This window comes from Symphodus melops, assembly GCF_947650265.1.
Source record: "Symphodus melops genome assembly, chromosome: 1".
In the NCBI taxonomy this organism is placed as follows: domain Eukaryota; kingdom Metazoa; phylum Chordata; class Actinopteri; order Labriformes; family Labridae; genus Symphodus; species Symphodus melops.
In genome coordinates, this window is record NC_136691.1 from 13,633,158 (window position 1) to 13,652,592 (window position 19,435).

A 19,435-nucleotide genomic window follows, 5' to 3' on the forward strand; every position below is an offset into this window, starting at 1 on the left:
GGAAGAGATGGGAGTAAGAGGATGGAGGATCAAAGGTGGGGAGGGGCAGATGGAAGAGCAGCAGAATCTGATTGACCTCTTTGGCTAATCCACTTTTCACAGTGTGTGAGTGTTATAGCATCATCTCCCAGCAGCACATGGCCAGCAGGTCGTGCTCTGTTAAAGACCGCTTAGCTGGACGACGGCAAACACAGACACAATGGTCTCCAGGCTTGTCTACTACCTTCATCTCAGGTGAGGAAACGAGAGACTGTGTGCTCTAATACTCATCCCTTCATAACCCCGCTCATTTCTGTGTGCATTGCTGCTCTGCTTACATAGCTATGTTGCTGTTTGAATGTGTGTGTTCAAACATGGCCATTTGTTCAGTATTCAAGTACTGTAGCAGCACTTTTAGAGCATTTTTAACATCTTTGTCAGAAACACCTGTTTGTTTATTAAAATGTGACATTTTTTATCTAATGCTGAGTTATACATCAAGTTATCGAAATATTGTTAATGATATGGTTTTTGGGTCAAGGTATGACATTCCCTAGATTGCTGATATTCGAACAATCTCGAGCGTGGTTTCATAAAAGGAATTACGTTTAGTGCCAAATATCTTCAGGTGTGTACACATTGAAATTGATACTGAGGCAATATTTTACAGGTTTCAAGGTTTTCTATTTGTACTGTAATTTTTAAGATAATTGTTTTTATTTAATGTGCATCATGCTGCATCCACATTGGCCATCTTTTAAAAAGAAACCAATGCATGACATAGTGCAAGACTTTAGGACAAAGACATGTTAATTTAAAGGGGAGTCTTTGATAATAATGTGCATTTTAATGCTAATGCAGCAAGGACCAATGTCATTGTTTGATATAGTTGTCTTCAGGCTTTATTTTTTAAGGCACAAGCTGTTATTTGGATTAAAATAAAAAATGGTTTGAAGTAATTTAAAATGAACCACAGTAAATTCGGGAGAACAAAAGTAGTGATATTTGCACATTAGTTTACAGCACATACATTTTTCATCCACATCCAGTTTACCTAAAGTATTATGGCCTGTAGATCTCACATGGTTCCTGTTGAGGCTTATGTTTTATTTTTATTTTTTTATTTTGCCTTCAGTGTGACCTTCACTTATTGTTGTCTAATGTAGTCAGTGTTCATTTGGATTGACCCGGCCGAGCAGTCAGAGAGATTACTTTGTCTCTCTTAGTGTTTTGGCTTTGTGTTTGAGGTGACTGTCCAAAAAGTTCCTCATCTCATCAGCTATAGGCACCTTAGAGCAGCTAGCCTAATTGTTTAGCACCTTAAGGCCACAGTTACATGTCAAATACATACGTCACTGATAAAAACAATAGCCTATGTAGACCTACTACTTTCAGTAACTTGTAAGCTAATCTAAAGACATATATAATGTTAAAGTTACGAGGGAAATCAGGTAAGTTATTGACATATCCTCAGTCCTATTTGTTTATAGCCTCTATTGAAATGATGCACCAAACATTCAGTACCCACTTCAAACAGAAGGGGGCGCTGCTATTTATAAAACTTTGCCCTGTGTTTAACATTTCAGCCAATCCCTGTGCTGTTTTGTATGTGCGGTCCAGCCCCTGTCCGACTGCAGTACTTCAGATAAACGCTAACACACACACACACACACACACACACGAACACGAACACGAACACACAAGTTGTAGAGAAAGGCGAGAACAACCGATCCGGAGGGAGAGACTGTTAGAATGAGTCGGCTAAATAATGGCGATGGAAAGCTGAGATAGGTAGGTTAAAAGGTGTATATCAGTGAGTGTTTGAAAGTCAGATGTGTATAGAGCAAAGAAGGAAGAAATAAGAACCGGAGCAGAAACATGAGTCGGCAGCAGCAGCAGCAGCCCCAGGGAGTGGTTTTAACGGGTTACCACAGCAACGCTGAACTACTGCCGAAAACTGGACGGTGTGCCTCGAGCTGTCCTTCATCTCAGGACCACGAGCCCAACTCGCACAGGTGGGACATGTCCGTGTTATCACATTAAACAGGGACAACAACAACGGCTAAAGGTTTCTGTTGAGTGTGTGTGTGAGCAAAGGTCACTATGGAAGTGTTGTTCCTTGTTGTTAACGTGAGAAGTGTGGAGATAATTGCAGAATATTCTAGCTGAATGAAACCTAACCTCCTACTGTGTTATCTGCATGTTCCATGAGTTATAGCTTCAAGCTGACTTCAGAGTAGATCCAGGCTGGGTTCTTTTTAGTTCAGTGGAAAAGACGAGCTCTGTCCTTGGCCTTGGGTTACGTTTTTTCCTTTATGCACATTCCTCATCAGCAGGCTCACAATGACTGTTTCACAACGGCCCAGATTTGACAACATGGCATATGTAAAACTTAAGTCAACCAAGCTCCAAATATAAGATATAAACACATAAACATGTTCAATGTAAAAACACTCCGATGAATGACTGTAACATTAGATAGACAGCTAGTTCTTTAACCTGCACTATTGATACAAAACAAATATTAACTTTTTTTTGTTTGGTCGTCAAGATTTTGCCAAATAGTTTGTTTTGTTTTGTTTTTTCTCTCCTGTGATGATTCATTGTGTTAGAGATTTAAACGTTTTGGACAATTAATTTAAGCCCTCACATTGAGATTGGGAGAATAGCAAAGTGCTTACAGACAGTTAAAATGCATTGACTGAATGAAAAAAAAAGTTATATATATACATATGTGTGTGTTTCCTTGGTTGGGACTTTATTGGGTATAAACAGCCGAGAACAGGATCAAAAAGAGTTTATCACTTGACCCTTTCTGCAGTGAAACTTGTAAAGCTGCAAGAGATCCTACTTTTCATATCTGTCTTAATGCTGGAAAATAGGGTAATTCTTTAGCCCTATGAAATGTGAAGTGACTCTTAAAGGCCTGTTAACATTCTCACAGACAATTAGAAGTCTTGATGTGTAATTTAATATCAAATATCAAGTCAAATGTTTTCAGTTTACAGAGGGAGAGAGAACCTCGAATCACATTAGAGATAAAAACCTGAAATTCGGTTTTGCTTTATGAACACAGTGATGTTTGTTTAAGCTTATCAAAAATGTATTAGCGTGGGTACAAATGAAAGGACTCTACAAAAATAAGCATTTTAAATAGAGTTGTATGATACTGGGCCTCTTCAAGTCAGAACAGCTCACAATCTTTCCCTATAGGTTCTTTCCATCGGGGAAACTGCAGAATTTGAGTAATTGTCACAGAGGAAATGCTGAACATGAACTGTACTCCAATACACAGTCTTTTAAAGAACAGATCACATTTGAGAATTCCTCCATGCTGACCTGTCTGTGTATCCAGTTCATGTTTAGATCTGCAAACAACTGCTGTCAACAAGCATGGTGTGCAGAAAGTAAATAACCCAGGCCTGTGAGAGCTCCAGATGGCTCGTCCAGTTAGCTGGAGAAAACCAGCATCACATTACAGCCTGCCTTTGTCTCCCCTCCCACAGCAGAGTGTGTATGTCCTGTCTAAGCTGACGTTAAGGCTTAGTTTTTTTATGCTCATCGTTTCCCCTGGTCAGGAAACGAGAGACAGGGAGACACAGACAGACATAGAAAGAGACGGACAGGAAGCTGCTGGACTTTTTCCAGCAGTGGCCATCCAAGCTGAGGAGCCTTAGGTTACGTGTCTGCTGGGAGCTGTGAACATAGACGACTTTTATTTTGTGTTTTGATGCTCGGAGTCGAAGTTTGAACTTTAGCGCTTCACTAAGCATTTCTGTGGTGTGACTGGGCGAAGAAGTAGTCACTGGACACGTGGTTTGGATTAATTCTCTCTGTGGTGCAACTAAGATGCCGCAGAAACTCAAAGCTCCACAGGAAATGACATCTGCAGAGAGGAAGAGATACTGTGAAAGGATACAAGACGTCAGACTGGCAACAGAAGAAGTTAACTCTGTATTAGAGCGACTCAGATTCGATTATTCTTAATGAATATGACAAATATCAAATTGGCTCAGACCAGAGGAGAAGATGTAGAAGATGGACAAACAATTTAGGACAGAAGAAATCCCAGTCAGAGCTTGCTCTAGCAATACAGAATGGAGAAACGGGACATATGGTGAGACAATGTGTCATTGCTGAGACCAGTTACTGTGTGAGAGGAAGAACACAGCCTGTGTTTCCCTCACAGGGCAGCTGTTGATGTGAATGGGAATACCACTCGCACAATTGTGAGCCTCCTTCCCCCTCTTGTGCTGGCTGCAAAACATCCTCAGCTGTCCTTTCATAAACTACATCCATCTCTAGGGGAAGTACTCACATCCTTACAAAGTGACGTCACACTCAGGATGTAGGTATTTGTTGGAGGTTGATACAATAGATTTATGCAATCTTGTGTTTTTAAGCTAAATAGAGAGATAAGAACACAAGCGTATCTTTAATGACTTAAAAAAAAAAAAAACATAGTTGGCTTAATTATTTTCCCAGTCTTTTTGCTGAGCTAGCCCAGGCTGGGTAGGCTGTAACTTCACTTTTCTTCACAGGTTCCAGAGAGGTGTCTATCTTTATGTGACGAGAAAACAAAAGAGTAGCACACACAATTCTCAAGAATTCAAAAAAGAATTAAGGGACTCCTTCATATTGCTGTTTCTGTCAACAGCTCTAAAAAACGACACGACTTGTGATAAGTTAACTTCCTGAGATGTTAACTCATCAGTGCTGAAGTTGCTCTTTGCTGTTTCCTTCTACTCCTGTTTGCACCTCTCGGTGTGGATTGACTTTTGTAAGCTTTTGTTTCTGTCCACACACTCAAATAACCAAACACGCCTTCTTCTTTTATTTTTATTTTTTTTGTTAAATTTGTCGACAGCTCCGTGCAGGTGATGAAAAGGTGTGTGGATGACCATACAAATAGTACAATGACAACACACGACTGAAGCACTCTTTTCCTTTAACGGTCGGGCTACAGATGTATGAATGTGTGAGAGTGTGTTTGTTTTACTCACAAAGGCAGCTCACCTGACATCAATGAACGTGTGCGTAAGAGCGCAAAGTCAGGTGTACTATTGTCTGTGCGACGTTAAACGAGTTGCTTGCAGTATTGTTGGTGTCTTTTCTGCCTTTTACACAAACTATAAACTGGGATTAAATGACAGGCACACATGAAGACCTCAGTATCATGACTGATTCTCTAAGAGGAGAGTTCCTGTCATGCTTCTTCATTGCAAATATCGAGGGTTCACCTGTGGAAGCTGTGTAAAGTTTAATGTTACCTGAACTACACTTATCATTTCATTGCTATTGAGACATTTGCATTAAACACATTGCAAACATCTGCATTTACCACAATAAATTGAAAAAAATAACAAAAGTTGCTGCCCCACTTATCATGCACACGTTTTACACATTGAGTGGAGATCTAGGTATAATGGCCATGCTGTCACGCTTGTATGAAACGGGTGGATGAATCCAAGCTAGTTATTAGTTGAATGAACTGATACCAAGTCATTACTCACATCTAGACCTGAGCAGAACAGACAACACAGAAAAGGTAGCAGCTCTAGTCTGGACATGAGTATTAAGAGCAGTAATGCTAAGGCCAGAAGGCAGGCCTGACGTCCCTGCAACAGAAATCGTAATAGTTGCAGTAGTTTAGCACTTTTGGATGCTGAACTTATGCTTTGTAAAGTGCTGGAAAAAGGGTTAGATGGATCATTAAAACATATTTATCCTCTGGAATGTCTGCAAAAACAACTCCCATGCAGTCTATAATAAACAGTAACTGTTAGGATGTTTGTGTCTGGACTAAAGTGATGGAGCTGAATAACGTGAGCTGCTTCACAAGCATGGCTAAAGTGTGATATAATTGTTGGATGTGTAAATCATCACTAATATGAAAACTAATGAGTGTTGTTAATGTGTTTGGATGTGTGGATTTTTGTCTTGTGTCTAATCTTTGGTCCTGTTGTTGTGCGTGAAGGTCAATCATTAACTCATCCTCTGAGTCCATGTGTGCTTCCAGGATAAAAAAAATCATTTTACACTCGAGTGACCGTTTCTGTGCTACATTTGGTTATCAGAGTTTTTAAGACCTACTCGCTATGCACACTCGCAGATGCTGACCCCACAAAGATGTATAAACGCGTACATGCATGCTCTTGAAAATTGTGGCAAATGCATGATTTTACAAACCAAAGTGCATGTGAACATGAGGACATTTCAGGCATACCTCATGAATGAAAACATCTCCGCTGGACAAAGCAATGAAGAAGGCCGACCTGCTGAGTACGCTGTGATCTTGACAAAGAGTTGAACTGCATGTATTAGCTTGTGTTATCGCTCAACTGTTTGGACTCAATATCACTGAGAGGAGAGAAGTGTCAGAAGGAGGAATGCATGGGGAAAAAAACATGAGGTAGAGTTAAGAGCGAGGAAAAGTCAGAGGTGAGACACAAAGTTGAAAGTGGGCCAAAAAGGAAAAGACAAACCCAAAAAGTGTACAAGGAGAGGAAATAGGGGACATGAGGAGGAGGAGAGAACCAGAATTGTTGGATGAAACGACGGAGAGGAGAAAGTAAGATGTTAGTGAAATACCTGAAGTTATTTGAAACCAGATCAAAGCTTTGTGCCTTTACTTGTTGCTGTTTTTAAACATTGTGTTAGTGTATCCAAAGTGTTGTGAGTGTGTACTTGTGTCAGGAAGTCTGCTGTGGTATGTCGCCCTAGCTCAGCAGGAGCCCTCAGTCTAATACTCTGATGTTAATTCCAAATTAATTAAATCAGCACACTTACCCCATGCTGTTCAGTCTATCTGCACAGTCGACTAAATCGTTAGCTAAACCTTGTCGCGGTTATGTTTGGGATTATTTACTCTTAAGTTATTTATATTTGACGTTTTGCCTCATGGTAACCTTTCATGTTTTCTTATTTCCTTTTCATAAATCGCCCCCGATTTCATCCTACTTTCACATGTCTTGACTTGAACCTTGTTTTTCCCTCGCAGTGAAAAAGAGTGATGGTGATAACTCTGCAGCTTGTACTGGGGGATAATCACAGAGAGAATGTGCTGAGGTGGATGTTGTCACTTCCTGTCTCTACAAAGGCAACACTCAGTCAGATATTGTCCGAGAAAAGTAACCCTTGTTTTAAAAGTCATTATGGCAGATGTTAAATGTAGAGATCACGATTACCAATATCTTTTAAAACTATGCCAAACGCCCTTGGCTTATTTTATTCATAGATTGATGCAGAATGATGTCTTAATGGAGCTGAAAGGCCAAGCTGCCTTTAAATCTCAGGACAGAATCCTGGTTGTTACCACGCAGGTTTCAGTTCTTGGCGGTATAGTACACACTTCATGGTTTCAGCACTGTGTGGCTGTTTATGAAAAAAATATGACTTTACAACCGTGTAATGATTAAAACATGCATGAGGTCATCCTCACTGAGAAGCACTCTTAACTAGGCTAGCTTAAACAGCACAGTAATAAAACAGCATGAGCTGAGATGAGATGAGCTAACTGTGTTGAGTTAGCCAACAGCAGTCCAGGCTGAGTGAGGGAAGCTATTCTTAGTCTCCAGCTGGAAATTTAACACACTACTGTCTCTCCTTCACTGACCGCCTTCTGTCCATCTGACTCACTGTCTGCCAAGAGTCACGAGCTATAACTGTGTCTTTCTCTTGTGCCGTGAAGTCAACATTGTATCAGGTCTTTTATACAGAACACAACCAACATTGATCACAGGTTATGAGAAGGACCAAAGTGTTCAATTACAGTTTAAGTTGATCGACGATGGAGTGCACGGATGCCTCAAAACTTGTGAGCAGCACTTGCAAATAAAAGATGTCGGACATGTTTTGACATGTTTTAGGAATCACGGGATTTTAAGTTTTTCTGTTTTTATTATTGATTTTATTTATTTTAATTAATAATAAATAATTCGTAGCGGTTAAGTTGTGCCCCATGTACGAAAACGACAGCCCTACAAGTAGACTGCCGGGGTTCAAGTCTGACCTGCTGCTCCACTCCAAATACAAACACTATACACTTAAAAACAAAAAACGAAAAAATCCTAGTCATACCAGATCTTTCAAACTGTCCGACTCACCTGTCTCCTCCCGTCTGTGTCTTTTAAGCCGCAGAACGGGCCACTATGCAGTTCAGCAGAGCCAGAACACACACCATGGAGACAGATATGGACCTTCCACTGCTGCCTCTTGTACTAAAGCCACAGGTCCAGAGCCGTCTTCACAACCAAACCCAAATGCGTGCAGATCTCAGCATTCCTCCAGTCCTAAGTCTGGCTCCAGCCCCAGACACAGCCCCGTCTCCAGGTCAAGAGCCCGGCCTCCATGCCAGCGCTGCAACTCCCAGGTAGGCTGATGTGCGGAAAATTGTCAATGCAGTGTTTTTGTGTTAATCCATTTCATTTTAGGGCAAATAAATTCAAGGTGACAGGTGAGATTTTTGATGAACGGTGTCCGGAGATGATTCATGATTCTATTTACTTACTAAACAAAGAAAAAAACAGGAACTGATTGGTCGAGTTAACGCAAACAACAACAAAAGAAATCCATGCAAACCTCCTTAGCTTGTTTTAAGTAGTAAATATTACATGTTTTTTGTTTTACTGCTGTGCAAACTTGGCTGAAGAATGTCTGCTGTAAATGTCTAAAACGGTTGAAATGTTAAAAGGGGTTTGGTTGGTCTGCAAACAGTACTTGTTCCTCATTTGTTTTAAAGCAATGCCAGCTCTCAGCGAGGATGTATTTCAGTCTCTGAGGATTTTCTTGACAATAAATGTGGGCTCAAATGTTGACATTCAAATATAAACCAGCAATTAAAGTCAAATGCCTTATCTGGAAAGACAGATTGAAATTGAGTTTAAGTTTGGGATTTTGTTCTGTAGAAGTATGTGTGTGTGTCCTGTGCAGCCATTTGTGAACACTTTTGGAGACTTGTTCGGACTGGTTCTGAATTCTTTGCTGTGAATACTATCATCTTTTAAGATCATTGCACAGAAACAGTGTTTAGAAATGCAGCTTGAACCTGTAAATGCTGACGTTGTGTGTGCTGTTGTTGGGCACATTTTGCAGGACTCTCTGGATGAGCTGGAGATGGATGACTACTGGAAGGAGGTCGAGAATATCTCTCGCACGGGTGGAGGATCAGCAAGGGGAGAAGGTGGAGGAGAAGGGGAAGTGCCAGAGGAGGAGCAGCAGAAAACTTCTGAAGGTGGGATAAGCTGTTTCCATGGCAAGACTCTAAGGGGAGATGCATGGATAGTCGTCTCATTGTGTGTATTATATCCAAGAAGCAGAGGGAAGTACATACAAAAAAGAATGAAGTGTCAAATTTGATCATAGACCAGTTTGAATTTTTGTTTGTTGACAAATTATGAGTCGATCCACCCCACGTGAAAGACCTTTCACTTATCCTGCATAGGAATGAGACACCACAAACAAAGGTACTGTAACAGTACTTCAGCACCATGTGCTCCTTTTATTTCTCTTTATCATAGTTTTTGCTTCTCCTTATAGTGGATCATCTCTGTCTTTCATTGATTTGCATAATTAAATGGATTTTTCATGTCTCTTTGTGGAAATGTTGCATTTCTATTCGTCCTTTTTTAATGTCTTTGCCTTTTTATAACTTCTATTTGTTGGTTGTTCAATTGACTTTCAAACAACTAATGTTAAAAAAAAAAACTGCCCAAAATGACCATTGAAAAAATGTAGATCTCAACAACTCGTACTTCTGACAGTGTGATCACTTTTCACCATAGCTTTTTGGACTTTTTCTGTCATACGTGTGATCAGCTGTGTAGTTTTCTTTAATTCCAGTATTTTAGTGTCCCATGTTAGGGAGCAGAATGGTTTTGTGTGTCTGTAAGTAAATGTAAGTTGTTGATCAGAATCACACTGCCAGCTCAGACTTCCACCACCCGAGAGGTAGTCAGCTCTCGTGTTTGTTTCTGTGCGTCTCATTGAGTCTGTTTATAAAGACTATTGTTCTCTTAGGCAAACACAATCTTCCTGTGAGGTGTTCGGTGTATCAGTGGTCACTCCTTTCCCTTTCCTCCACCTGGAAAATTGTCCTTCGTGTCTGTTACTTCTGTATCCATTTGTTTCTGTTTTTTAAAACTCTAATCTCATTTTCTCTCTTAGAAGGCGAACAGGAGGAGGCGTGGCTGACAGAGGCGGGGCTGGCACGGCTGTTTGATGATTCACTGGCAGCTGACCAGGATCAGGTGACATTCATCCTTCCCTAAATTTAAACAATTCACATTCATAGTTCGATCATAGTGTAGCAGCTTCATGTAAACTGCTGCGTGTTTCAGTGTGTTCATGTGCCACGCTTTAGTAAAATGAGAATGTGTTTACTAAAGACTGACTGAAGAAGGCATCAGGTTTATGGTCAATTCCGTATGAATATCGTTGATTATGCTTGTCTCTGATTGGTTGATTGACAGGAGGAAGACAGTGCTGTGTTCCTGTCCACGTTGACGAGAACTCAGGCGGCCGCTGTCGAGCGACGCGTTGCATCTCTACAGCAGACGCTACGGCGGCGTAATCGGCAACACGTCCCTGATGTCAGAGACATTTTCCGACCTCCTGAAAAGGTTAGCAAAAAAACTGACAAACACAAACCCATTCTATTGTATCAACATAAAACAGATAGTTAACTTTAAGCACAAATAACATTGGATTGCTTTGCTTCTCTGCTCTTTTGCCTGTAAACTCTGACACAGGATACAATATATTTATCAAACAAATCTTTTTTATTTGTAATCTGTTCAACTAAAAAATCAGTATGTCATTAAAGAAGTGGTTTCTTCATTGTAGGGAATATGCTTACTAAGATGTGAGGTAAAATTTATACAGTATACAACTCTGATGTGCTCTATATGAAGCTAAAGCCTGCTAAGCTTAGCTAAGCATTATGAATAAAACACAGGTAAACAGCTGGCCTTGCTCTATCGAGTTTTAAAATGAAACATCTCAAGATCTAAGAGTTTATTTAATTAAAAAATGAATTAAGAAAATGTTCCTCTTTTATGACTATTTTGGCATTGTAACCGTATGATGGCTTAGCTTTCTGTTTTTTTCCCTTCTTTGCTTAGCATTTACGCAAACCTAATTTAAGCTGCTGGTTTGTATTTACATAAAAGGCATGACTTTATGTGCTTTATTTTACACAGTGCATAAGAGTGTGAATAAGTATACTTCATCAAAATGTGCCTTTTAAAGAATTGCTTTTCAAAGTCTTTGATACTTGTTTATTTTTAGATGTTCGTTGGTGAGTGTGTTTTATTACCTGTTTACAGAAAGCTCATGAAGCTTTAAAACAAAGTTCCCACCACATCACTCAAGTTCAACCATTCCTCAATAGCTTCACATCTGTTTGCTGTAATCTGTCGCCAATTATTTTTTAGCTGTGTATGACTAACTCCAGGGCAGCTAAATCAAATGCCTTCAGTACATAAACTTGTATGTCTAAAATAATAATAAACAGTTTTTAACCAAGAGTATTATTCTTTAAATTCACGATGACACACACACACACACACACACACACACACACACACACACACGCTGTCCATTAATTAACAGAAAAGATAATATATAACATGAAGAATGTTACAAGGAGGAGTTGGTCTGTTCTAATGTCTGACAAGTTGAACATTACACTTTGTGCAGTCCAGTAACGTGTCTCTGTGTTGCAGGGCGACGAGCTCAGTAAACTTAAAGGAGGAAGTGAGAATGGACAAAAAGATGTCACTTCATCTGGTATGTGCTTCATGCTACGACAGCCTCAAAGACACACACACACACACACACACACACACACATACACACACACACACACACACACACACACACACACAGTCTGAGTCAGAATGCTGAGGCCCAGATACACTTCTGCCTAGCAACCCATACAAACATCATAAAGATAGTCGCACAGAAAAGTACATCAAGACAGATAAATAGAAGTAGAATTTATAAATACAGTATATTGTGCATTCTTGTTAAACTGATAAAAACAAAATGGGTAAAACATCAGGTGTGGCTTCGAGGCCACAGTCCTTGTGCGGGCGACCCAGGTTCGCGACCGACCTGACCGACCTCTCTCTCTCTCTCTCTCTCTTTCTCTCTCTCTCTCTCTCTCTCTTTCTCTCTCTCTCTCTCTCTCTCTCTCTTTCTCTCTCTCTCTCTCTCCCCACTTTCCGACTGTCCACCGTCCTATCCATTAAAGGCTAAAATAAACCTTAAAAAAAGCAGCCCCTCTCTCTTCCTTCCCACCTCTCATTCAGTGACGAAACCATTTGAGCATTAATTACAGAACTTTGAACTTTCCATCGCTGTGTTTATAAAACTGCACTTTACCTACATAAACACACTTGTCCTGCACTCCTGGTGCGACTGTGTCGCTTATTTCCTTTTTTGTCTGGGTCTCAACAGAAACGGAGACCGAGCTCAACGTTGAAGTGTCTTTTTCAGAGCAGGCGCTCACTTACAGGGACAACCACCAAAGGTTAAAGGTCAACACTGGCCCCAGCTCACCTGATGATAAACTACCGGTGAGTCACGTACCTGTAAACACACTGTTAACACACACACACACACACACACACACACACACACACACACACACACACACATACGTAACGGCTAAATGCAGCTTTACTTCCACAAATGCATTTTTTCAGAGGGGAACAACTTATGTTGTGTCAATAAAAAAATAAATGCATTCATTTAAAAGATTTGCTTATGCCTATACAAAAGAAATTCTATACTATTCACTTTACAAAGCCACTCTCTTGCTCCAGCTCATAAATCATAGCTCATATTGATAAATGATTACTTGTTGTGGGTCAATGATTACCAGAGACAGAAGTATTTACTGCCAACAGATGTGTTTTGCTGCTCGCTGTGCATGCACCTGTGACAAAATGCTTGACTTGCATATTTACTAAAACAGTAATACAAAAGTATTTACTTAATCTTCCCATGTCTCAATTATGGGAAGTTCTCGTTTTTTTGTTTTTTTTTAAAGAAAATGAAAGACCATTCTTTTAAATCTGACTTTTAATTTAGAAAACAAAATCATAAATATTTGAGACTCATTGATTTTAACAATAATAATGATAATAATAGAAAGCAGCACTGTTTTCAGTTTTTTGATAGCTGATCTGCAGGTCCACCTGGTGGTTAAAGCTGATAACACAGGAAGTTTTTCACTAGTGTTCATAAAAAAAGCCCTCTTTTCACTTCTTCTACAAACCAATATATTTTCTATTACACCCTCAACATTGAAGCACAGTCAGAAGTGTGTTTACTGTACTGTGCCAGTCATTGAAGCCTGTCTGTCGTCTTCTCTCTTCTTTACTTTTCCCTTCAGAACTTTAAGCTGCTCCGGGATAAAACAGGTCAGACCAGAATAGGAGACCTGTCTCCTCTGGATATGAAAAAGGTAACATGATTGGATGCCAATATCTGCTTGTGTATGTCATGTTGGTTTAGAGCTAAACATCTAAAGAGCAATGGCCAATCAGAACAGTATATGAGAGTTTGAGGGTGTAGTTACAATAAAATATCCTCTACATAAGGATAATAGCATAAAAATGCATACATTCTTATCTACTCCAAACAACTTATTTATGAAGCACATTTAAATCGAAAGTCACGTTCATTCATACGCACTAACATAAAAACCGACACAATAGAAAGTAGGCCCAATTTAAAAATTCAGGAAATAAAGCTTAAAATTCTACTTTTATTATAGAACAACATATTTAACATATTGGTCTGTCTCTTTCATGTTTTGTCAGGTGTGTAGAGTGGTACTGGTGGAGATGACGGCACTATTCGACACAGCAGGGATCGACCTTAAGGCTCACAAGGCTGTCAAACTCAAGACTAAAGGTATAACACACACACCAACAAGGTCTTTACACCGGCATATAGAAGTGGGGAAAGACTGAAGGTTAAACCAAACTAAAAGTTAACATGCACGGAAAGAGAAACATAAATATGAATAGCAACATTTAATACAAGAGTTTTTACAAACACTCAGACAGGAGTATATGCAAATACTGCAGGACACAATGGAGCAGTCAAAGTAGCAAAAAACAAGCACAAACGACCAACATGTGAACTTAGTCTCCTGTATTTAGATATTTATGTTAAACTTAATATTTGTTTTTATGTGTACAGAAATTGGTCTATTTGGTGTTCCCCTTGCCACTTTATTGGATCAAGACCAGAGGCGGGCACCTGGGACCAAAGTGCCATTCATACTGCAGAGGGTGAGCACACCAGCGTTTCATTGAACATTTACTATAAAGCCGTACAGCTACGTATGTTAAGATGTGAGAAAGTCTTACGAGAGTTATTAGAGCTCCTGGGAGGAACTTTGTGTGGACTTTGGCGACCTCTGTTGACAAGCGTCCTCTAATCTCTCTACTGATCATGTGTTGTGTTAGAAATGTCCTGCTGTCTTTAAACAACTAAATGTTACAGCCATTAAGAATCTTTGGCTTTAAAAATGTAAAAAACAAAACATGTTGTTTCTGCAGCCTGCTGTAAATCACTTCATCGGACACCTGATTTTAAAAGAGGAATTTACAGCAGCGCTGTGTTCAACATCACCAGTAGCCTCATAGTTGTCTGACACATTCTACTTTAACTTCACTTTGATCACTTTATTGCTCTTTCTAGCTGATGAGTCATATTGAGGAGGAGGGATTAGACACAGAGGGGCTGCTACGGATCCCTGGAGCTGCAACTAGAGTCAAGGTTAGTTATAGAAAATGAATTCTCCAACTAAATGCACATTTTGAAATGATAAATTATTTTTGTTTTTAGAATTAACATGGTTATTGCCTGTTATCCTGATTATTGATACCATTTCTGATTTGCTAATAAAGTAGAGAAACAATCTGACCCCTGTCTGTCTATCCCAAACCCAGTCACTGTGTCAGGAGCTTGAGTCCTCTTTCTATGATGGGACGTTCCCATGGCAACAGTTGAAGCAGCATGACGCAGCTAGTCTCTTGAAGATGTTCATCAGGGAGTTACCCCATCCTTTACTCACTGTGGAGTACCTCAACACATTTATTGCTGTCAACAGTATGTTGAGCACCTGTTCATGAAGCTTTCTGCTCATTGCTATATGTGACGTAAGAAAGGATGACCTTTGCATTAAGGATTGGTGTGTGTGTGTGTGTGTGTGTGTGTGTGTGTGCGTGTGCGTGTGCGTGTGTGTGTTTACAGAGCTCCCAACAAAGAAGCAGCAGCTGCAGGCTTTGAACCTGCTGGTCCTTCTGTTACCTGAGGCCAATCGGGACACATTAAAAGTACATGAGACCTGCTTCCTGTGATATTTATATTTCGATTTAAAAAAAAAAGAAAAAGAAAAAGTCTCACAACTTTTTTTTAATGGTGAATCAGATGGTTTTTTTTATTTTTGTTTGCTTCCACAGGCTGTGGTGGAGTTTTTCCAGCGTGTGATTGACCACCAGGCCAAGAATAAAATGACTCTCAACAATGTCTCTGTTGTCATGGCACCCAACATCTTCATGTTTAAAGGTTTCCGCTCCAAAATTACAGAACAGCAGGAGTTCTCCATGGCAACAAGCACGGCCAACATCGTCCGACTTCTTATTAGATACCAGAATCTTCTCTGGACTGTAAGGATAAAATTATTCTTCTAGTTTGATATGTTGTCCTTTGAATCCCTGCATTGCATAAAAACATTAGTTTGTGGAGTAGAGAGGATGGTGCAGTGTATAAACTCCCTTTTTTTCCCTTCAGATCCCGAAGTTCATTGTGACCCAGGTCAGACATCAAAACATGGAAAGTCAACGGAAACAAAATAAAGAGAGAGCTGTTAGAAAACTCTTGAAGAAGATGACCACCGAAAAAACATCTGAAAAAGCTATCCCAGAGGTAGGAGGTGAACTTTAAAAAAAAGAAACAACACTACTAAGGCCTGTGCGAATGAGAAACTGTACTACATTTCTTCAACTGTAGGTTTTTGGTTATTTAAACAATGAATCACCTTCATCCCCCTTTATTGATTATACGGTATTGTAAGAACTCCTACCTTGGACTACAAATTGATATGTAATGAAGCCACAGCAAAGATGTGCTTATATATTTTAACAATGACTATATGGTCATTAAATGTTGATACCAGCCTGTCATGCAGTAAAACTGCATTAAGACAATAGTGTACACTGTTCCTCTGAAGAAGAAAAAACAAAACTAAAGCTGCAGTTAATAAAGAAACAGTGTCATCTGGTGGTGAAAATCTTTACTGCAACTTGTAGGTGTCATTCGATCATGAAGTAGTTATTTCAGTCACAGTGTGTCTACTGCTTTAGAGTATATTAAAGGTCAACGTTTCATTTGTGGTCATAAGTTTCTTATGAGATACTGTATTCCGTTTTTATTTTTCTTAAATCTCCCATATTGTCTGAATCATTTATGGAGCTGCAAATTATTTTTTATTGATGGAAACTCTTGATATGTTTTGGAAGTCAAGGTAATGTAGAGTAGCAGAGTACAACAGCATATCAAAGAGGACTTCTCCTCTCTTATATCATGAGGGAGTTATAATAGCAACCTTTAAACATTCATGCTTAGCTACGTGCTCTAAGGTCAGACAGTGTTTGCAAAAGACCAGGATTTTATCCAACACAACATTTGTGTTGTCTGAGGACCTGGTTACATCACGAGGATGCAGACAGTGTTTTGACCTTATTGCATTTGCGTGTTTATGTTTTTTGTCTGTGTTTGTTTCTATGTTTATAACCAGGAGGGCTCGCAGGGCTTAATCCGAGTCCAAGCCCCACAGTTCAGTAAAGTGTCCATGGCAGTTCAGCTGACTGAAGAGTTACAGGCTGTTGATGTGCTAACACGCTTCCTCAGCCAGGACTGGTAATGTGTACACCAACTGCTCTGTAAACAGTATTTTCCTGACTTCCTAAGGCCCAAACTAATCATTATTTTTTCCCTCCTGTGTCTTTTTTTGCACTCTCTCTCTTTGCCGTCCCAGTTCAGTGGCAGTGAAAAAAGAAGATCTGTGTCTCTATGAGATTGGTGGAAACATCAGTAAGTCCTGCACTACCTCAATATATTAATCAAACGCGTGATTTAGATTTTTTTTCAGCAGATAATCCACTAATTGAGGTGGAAGGCTACACGATAATATCTCAAGCTTGTTGTTTGCAGTGATTGCAGTTACTAATCACAATGATCTCTTCCCCCGTCTCCCATTTCATTCCATTTTCTTTGCCCCTCAGAGGAGAGATGTCTTGATGGGGAAACATTCATGAAGGATCTCTTCCAGCTGAACCCTACAGCAGAATGGGTCATCAAAGCTGCACAGAAATAGTCATTCGCACCTTGTCGGATGCTGGGCTGCCCACCCCTGTGTCCTACAGAGAAGAGACGTCACCAGAGTGTCTGGTTTCTGGGCACTTTGGACCCTTCTTTTGGAGATGTATTCAGAGATTTCTGAATACATGTGGTTGCATGGTTTCACACGGTTTGGTTGCCCTGACCACAGCCTTAAAATGCAAGTGGAAGTCCTCTGTTGAAAATACTGTTGTTTTGACAAGTCTTTCCATTTACTGTTCTCCTCGCCTTGTGATGCAAATTTGAGTTTCACACCCCAGTAACCACTTACCTGATGTTTAAGTTGTGTAGCTGACTAAAGACTTATTTTTCAATGACCTAAGGTTACCTCTTGAGTTCTGACAGACTACTGTTGAACTACAAGTTTGTTGAAGCACTTGAGCCACAATATTGTGATTTTAAACACTTGGTGATACTGAAGGTGTTGCAGTTGTAATCTTTGATTTATTGCCACTAAAGTTGTTTCATCTGCAGTGAAATGTTGAGATAATATAGGGAGACCAAATATTTATATGATTTCCCATCAACAAGAATAATTACAGAATGTTGGCTTTTGTTATTTATATTTTTTATTAAAAGCCCTTACAAATACGATTTTATTATGTCAGTGTATTAAAGCACTTCACTGTAATCAGCAAGGAATGAACATTGGAATGATTTTGTTTCGAGAGTTTTATGTAGAGTTCTAGTGGATGGGATGGAGTACTGCTGTACTGTGAGTTATACTGTATGTGAGGTAGGGGCCCCCATAGGTGGTACACCTCAACGTTAATCCAGAAATATATTCATAATATTGTTTTCACTGACAACTAACCTGGGCATGCAATGAAGACATCACTGCGTTATGGTACATTGATAATGCTCTATGTTCGGTATAAATCATTGATGTTTGAGTGTTTTTATGGGTTAATCTGTCTTTGAAAAACTGATTTACCGTTTTAAACCAACAAAGTCACGACTGTGAGTAAGCTCACATAGAAGTCACCAAGTCAGTTGCCTTACAAGTTTTGTACTAAAGACTCATTTTGAAGGATTGTTTGACTCTAAATTGATCAACTTAATAAATCAAAAACTGACTGTATGATTGCCTTGTTCAGTAGCAAACCCTAAAACCATGTATCAGTACTATACCCAGTCTGAATATGAGTATTTTATAGCCCACTGGTAAAGCAATGTAATCAAAGAAATGGGAGAGAATTAAAAAGTATCTTATTTGTTGCGCACAGTATCTGTATTTTCCTTGGCTTGTAACAAAGCCTTATCTGATTGTGTGATTTATTACAGTATGAGCAGCCTGTGGACAATAAAACATTGCAGCTGTTCGTCTTGTGTTAAATTATACAACTACCATTAATGTGACACTACCTGCCTTGTATTGTCTCATTTTTACTGTGAATATACTTTTCTGAAAACTGATTTGTTTTATTAACGTCCCTTAAATGACCACTTAAAAAGACTGTAAATAAACATAGTTATTAATTACCAAGTATGTTTTTGAGAGTGTTGATTTATGTGATAGATCTATCTGAATCCATGCGCACTGAAAAAATGCTCTGTAAAAGATTGCTCTTTGTCAAATTAGGTGCAAATGAGTGCAATTTGGAAAACTGAGTGTTATAGTCTGACTGCTGTACAGTTTATATGTGTTAGATAGATAGATTATTATTAGATAGATTATTGATCCCGAGGGAAATTCAAGTTACAGGATTTTATATGAACCCATAATGACCACTGTTTAATATGCGGACTACTTCAGAGTAATTTCTTCCCCTTCATCCGGCAGCCAACAGCCCTGAACAGGTGCTTGCTCTAATTTCCTCTGAGAAGTAATTGTCCTCAGTTAGTTGTATGGTCACAATGCTAATGGAGTTAGTGGGGCTTAAAGGGCCTGAGCCAGACTTCATTGGTTTACCAGGGTTAGAGATAGACACAAAATGTAATGGTGCACAGTAACCTCGTTTCTCCTCAGTAAGAGCAGGTCTCTGTCCTGACTGCAAAAAATATGATCGATAGTCTTGATTTGTATTACATGAGA

General features: G+C 39.5%; 2 protein-coding genes across 3 annotated transcripts in view; one reads left to right on the forward strand and one right to left on the reverse strand.

Moving 5' to 3' along the window:
• The window catches only part of stx7l (syntaxin 7-like), a 280,516-nt gene that overhangs the window by 193,799 nt on the left and 67,282 nt on the right, over positions 1 to 19,435 (reverse strand). The window lies entirely within an intron of this gene.
• arhgap18 (Rho GTPase activating protein 18) lies at positions 101 to 18,886 on the forward strand. Of its 2 annotated transcripts, none has more exons than XM_079351781.1 (18): positions 101 to 234; positions 8,113 to 8,350; positions 9,073 to 9,211; positions 10,144 to 10,226; positions 10,449 to 10,598; positions 11,703 to 11,766; positions 12,439 to 12,557; positions 13,379 to 13,450; positions 13,809 to 13,902; positions 14,194 to 14,285; positions 14,698 to 14,775; positions 14,949 to 15,108; positions 15,253 to 15,335; positions 15,462 to 15,668; positions 15,793 to 15,927; positions 16,799 to 16,920; positions 17,039 to 17,094; positions 17,286 to 18,886. In XM_079351781.1, exons 1-18 carry the CDS (start codon positions 200 to 202, stop codon positions 17,375 to 17,377), a joined length of 2,019 nt encoding a protein of 672 aa, XP_079207907.1. In that variant the 5' UTR covers positions 101 to 199; the 3' UTR covers positions 17,378 to 18,886. The 2 variants fall into 2 exon arrangements, with proteins under 2 accessions (XP_079207907.1, XP_079207906.1); XM_079351780.1 differs by lacking the exon at positions 101 to 234 and adding an exon at positions 1,650 to 1,994.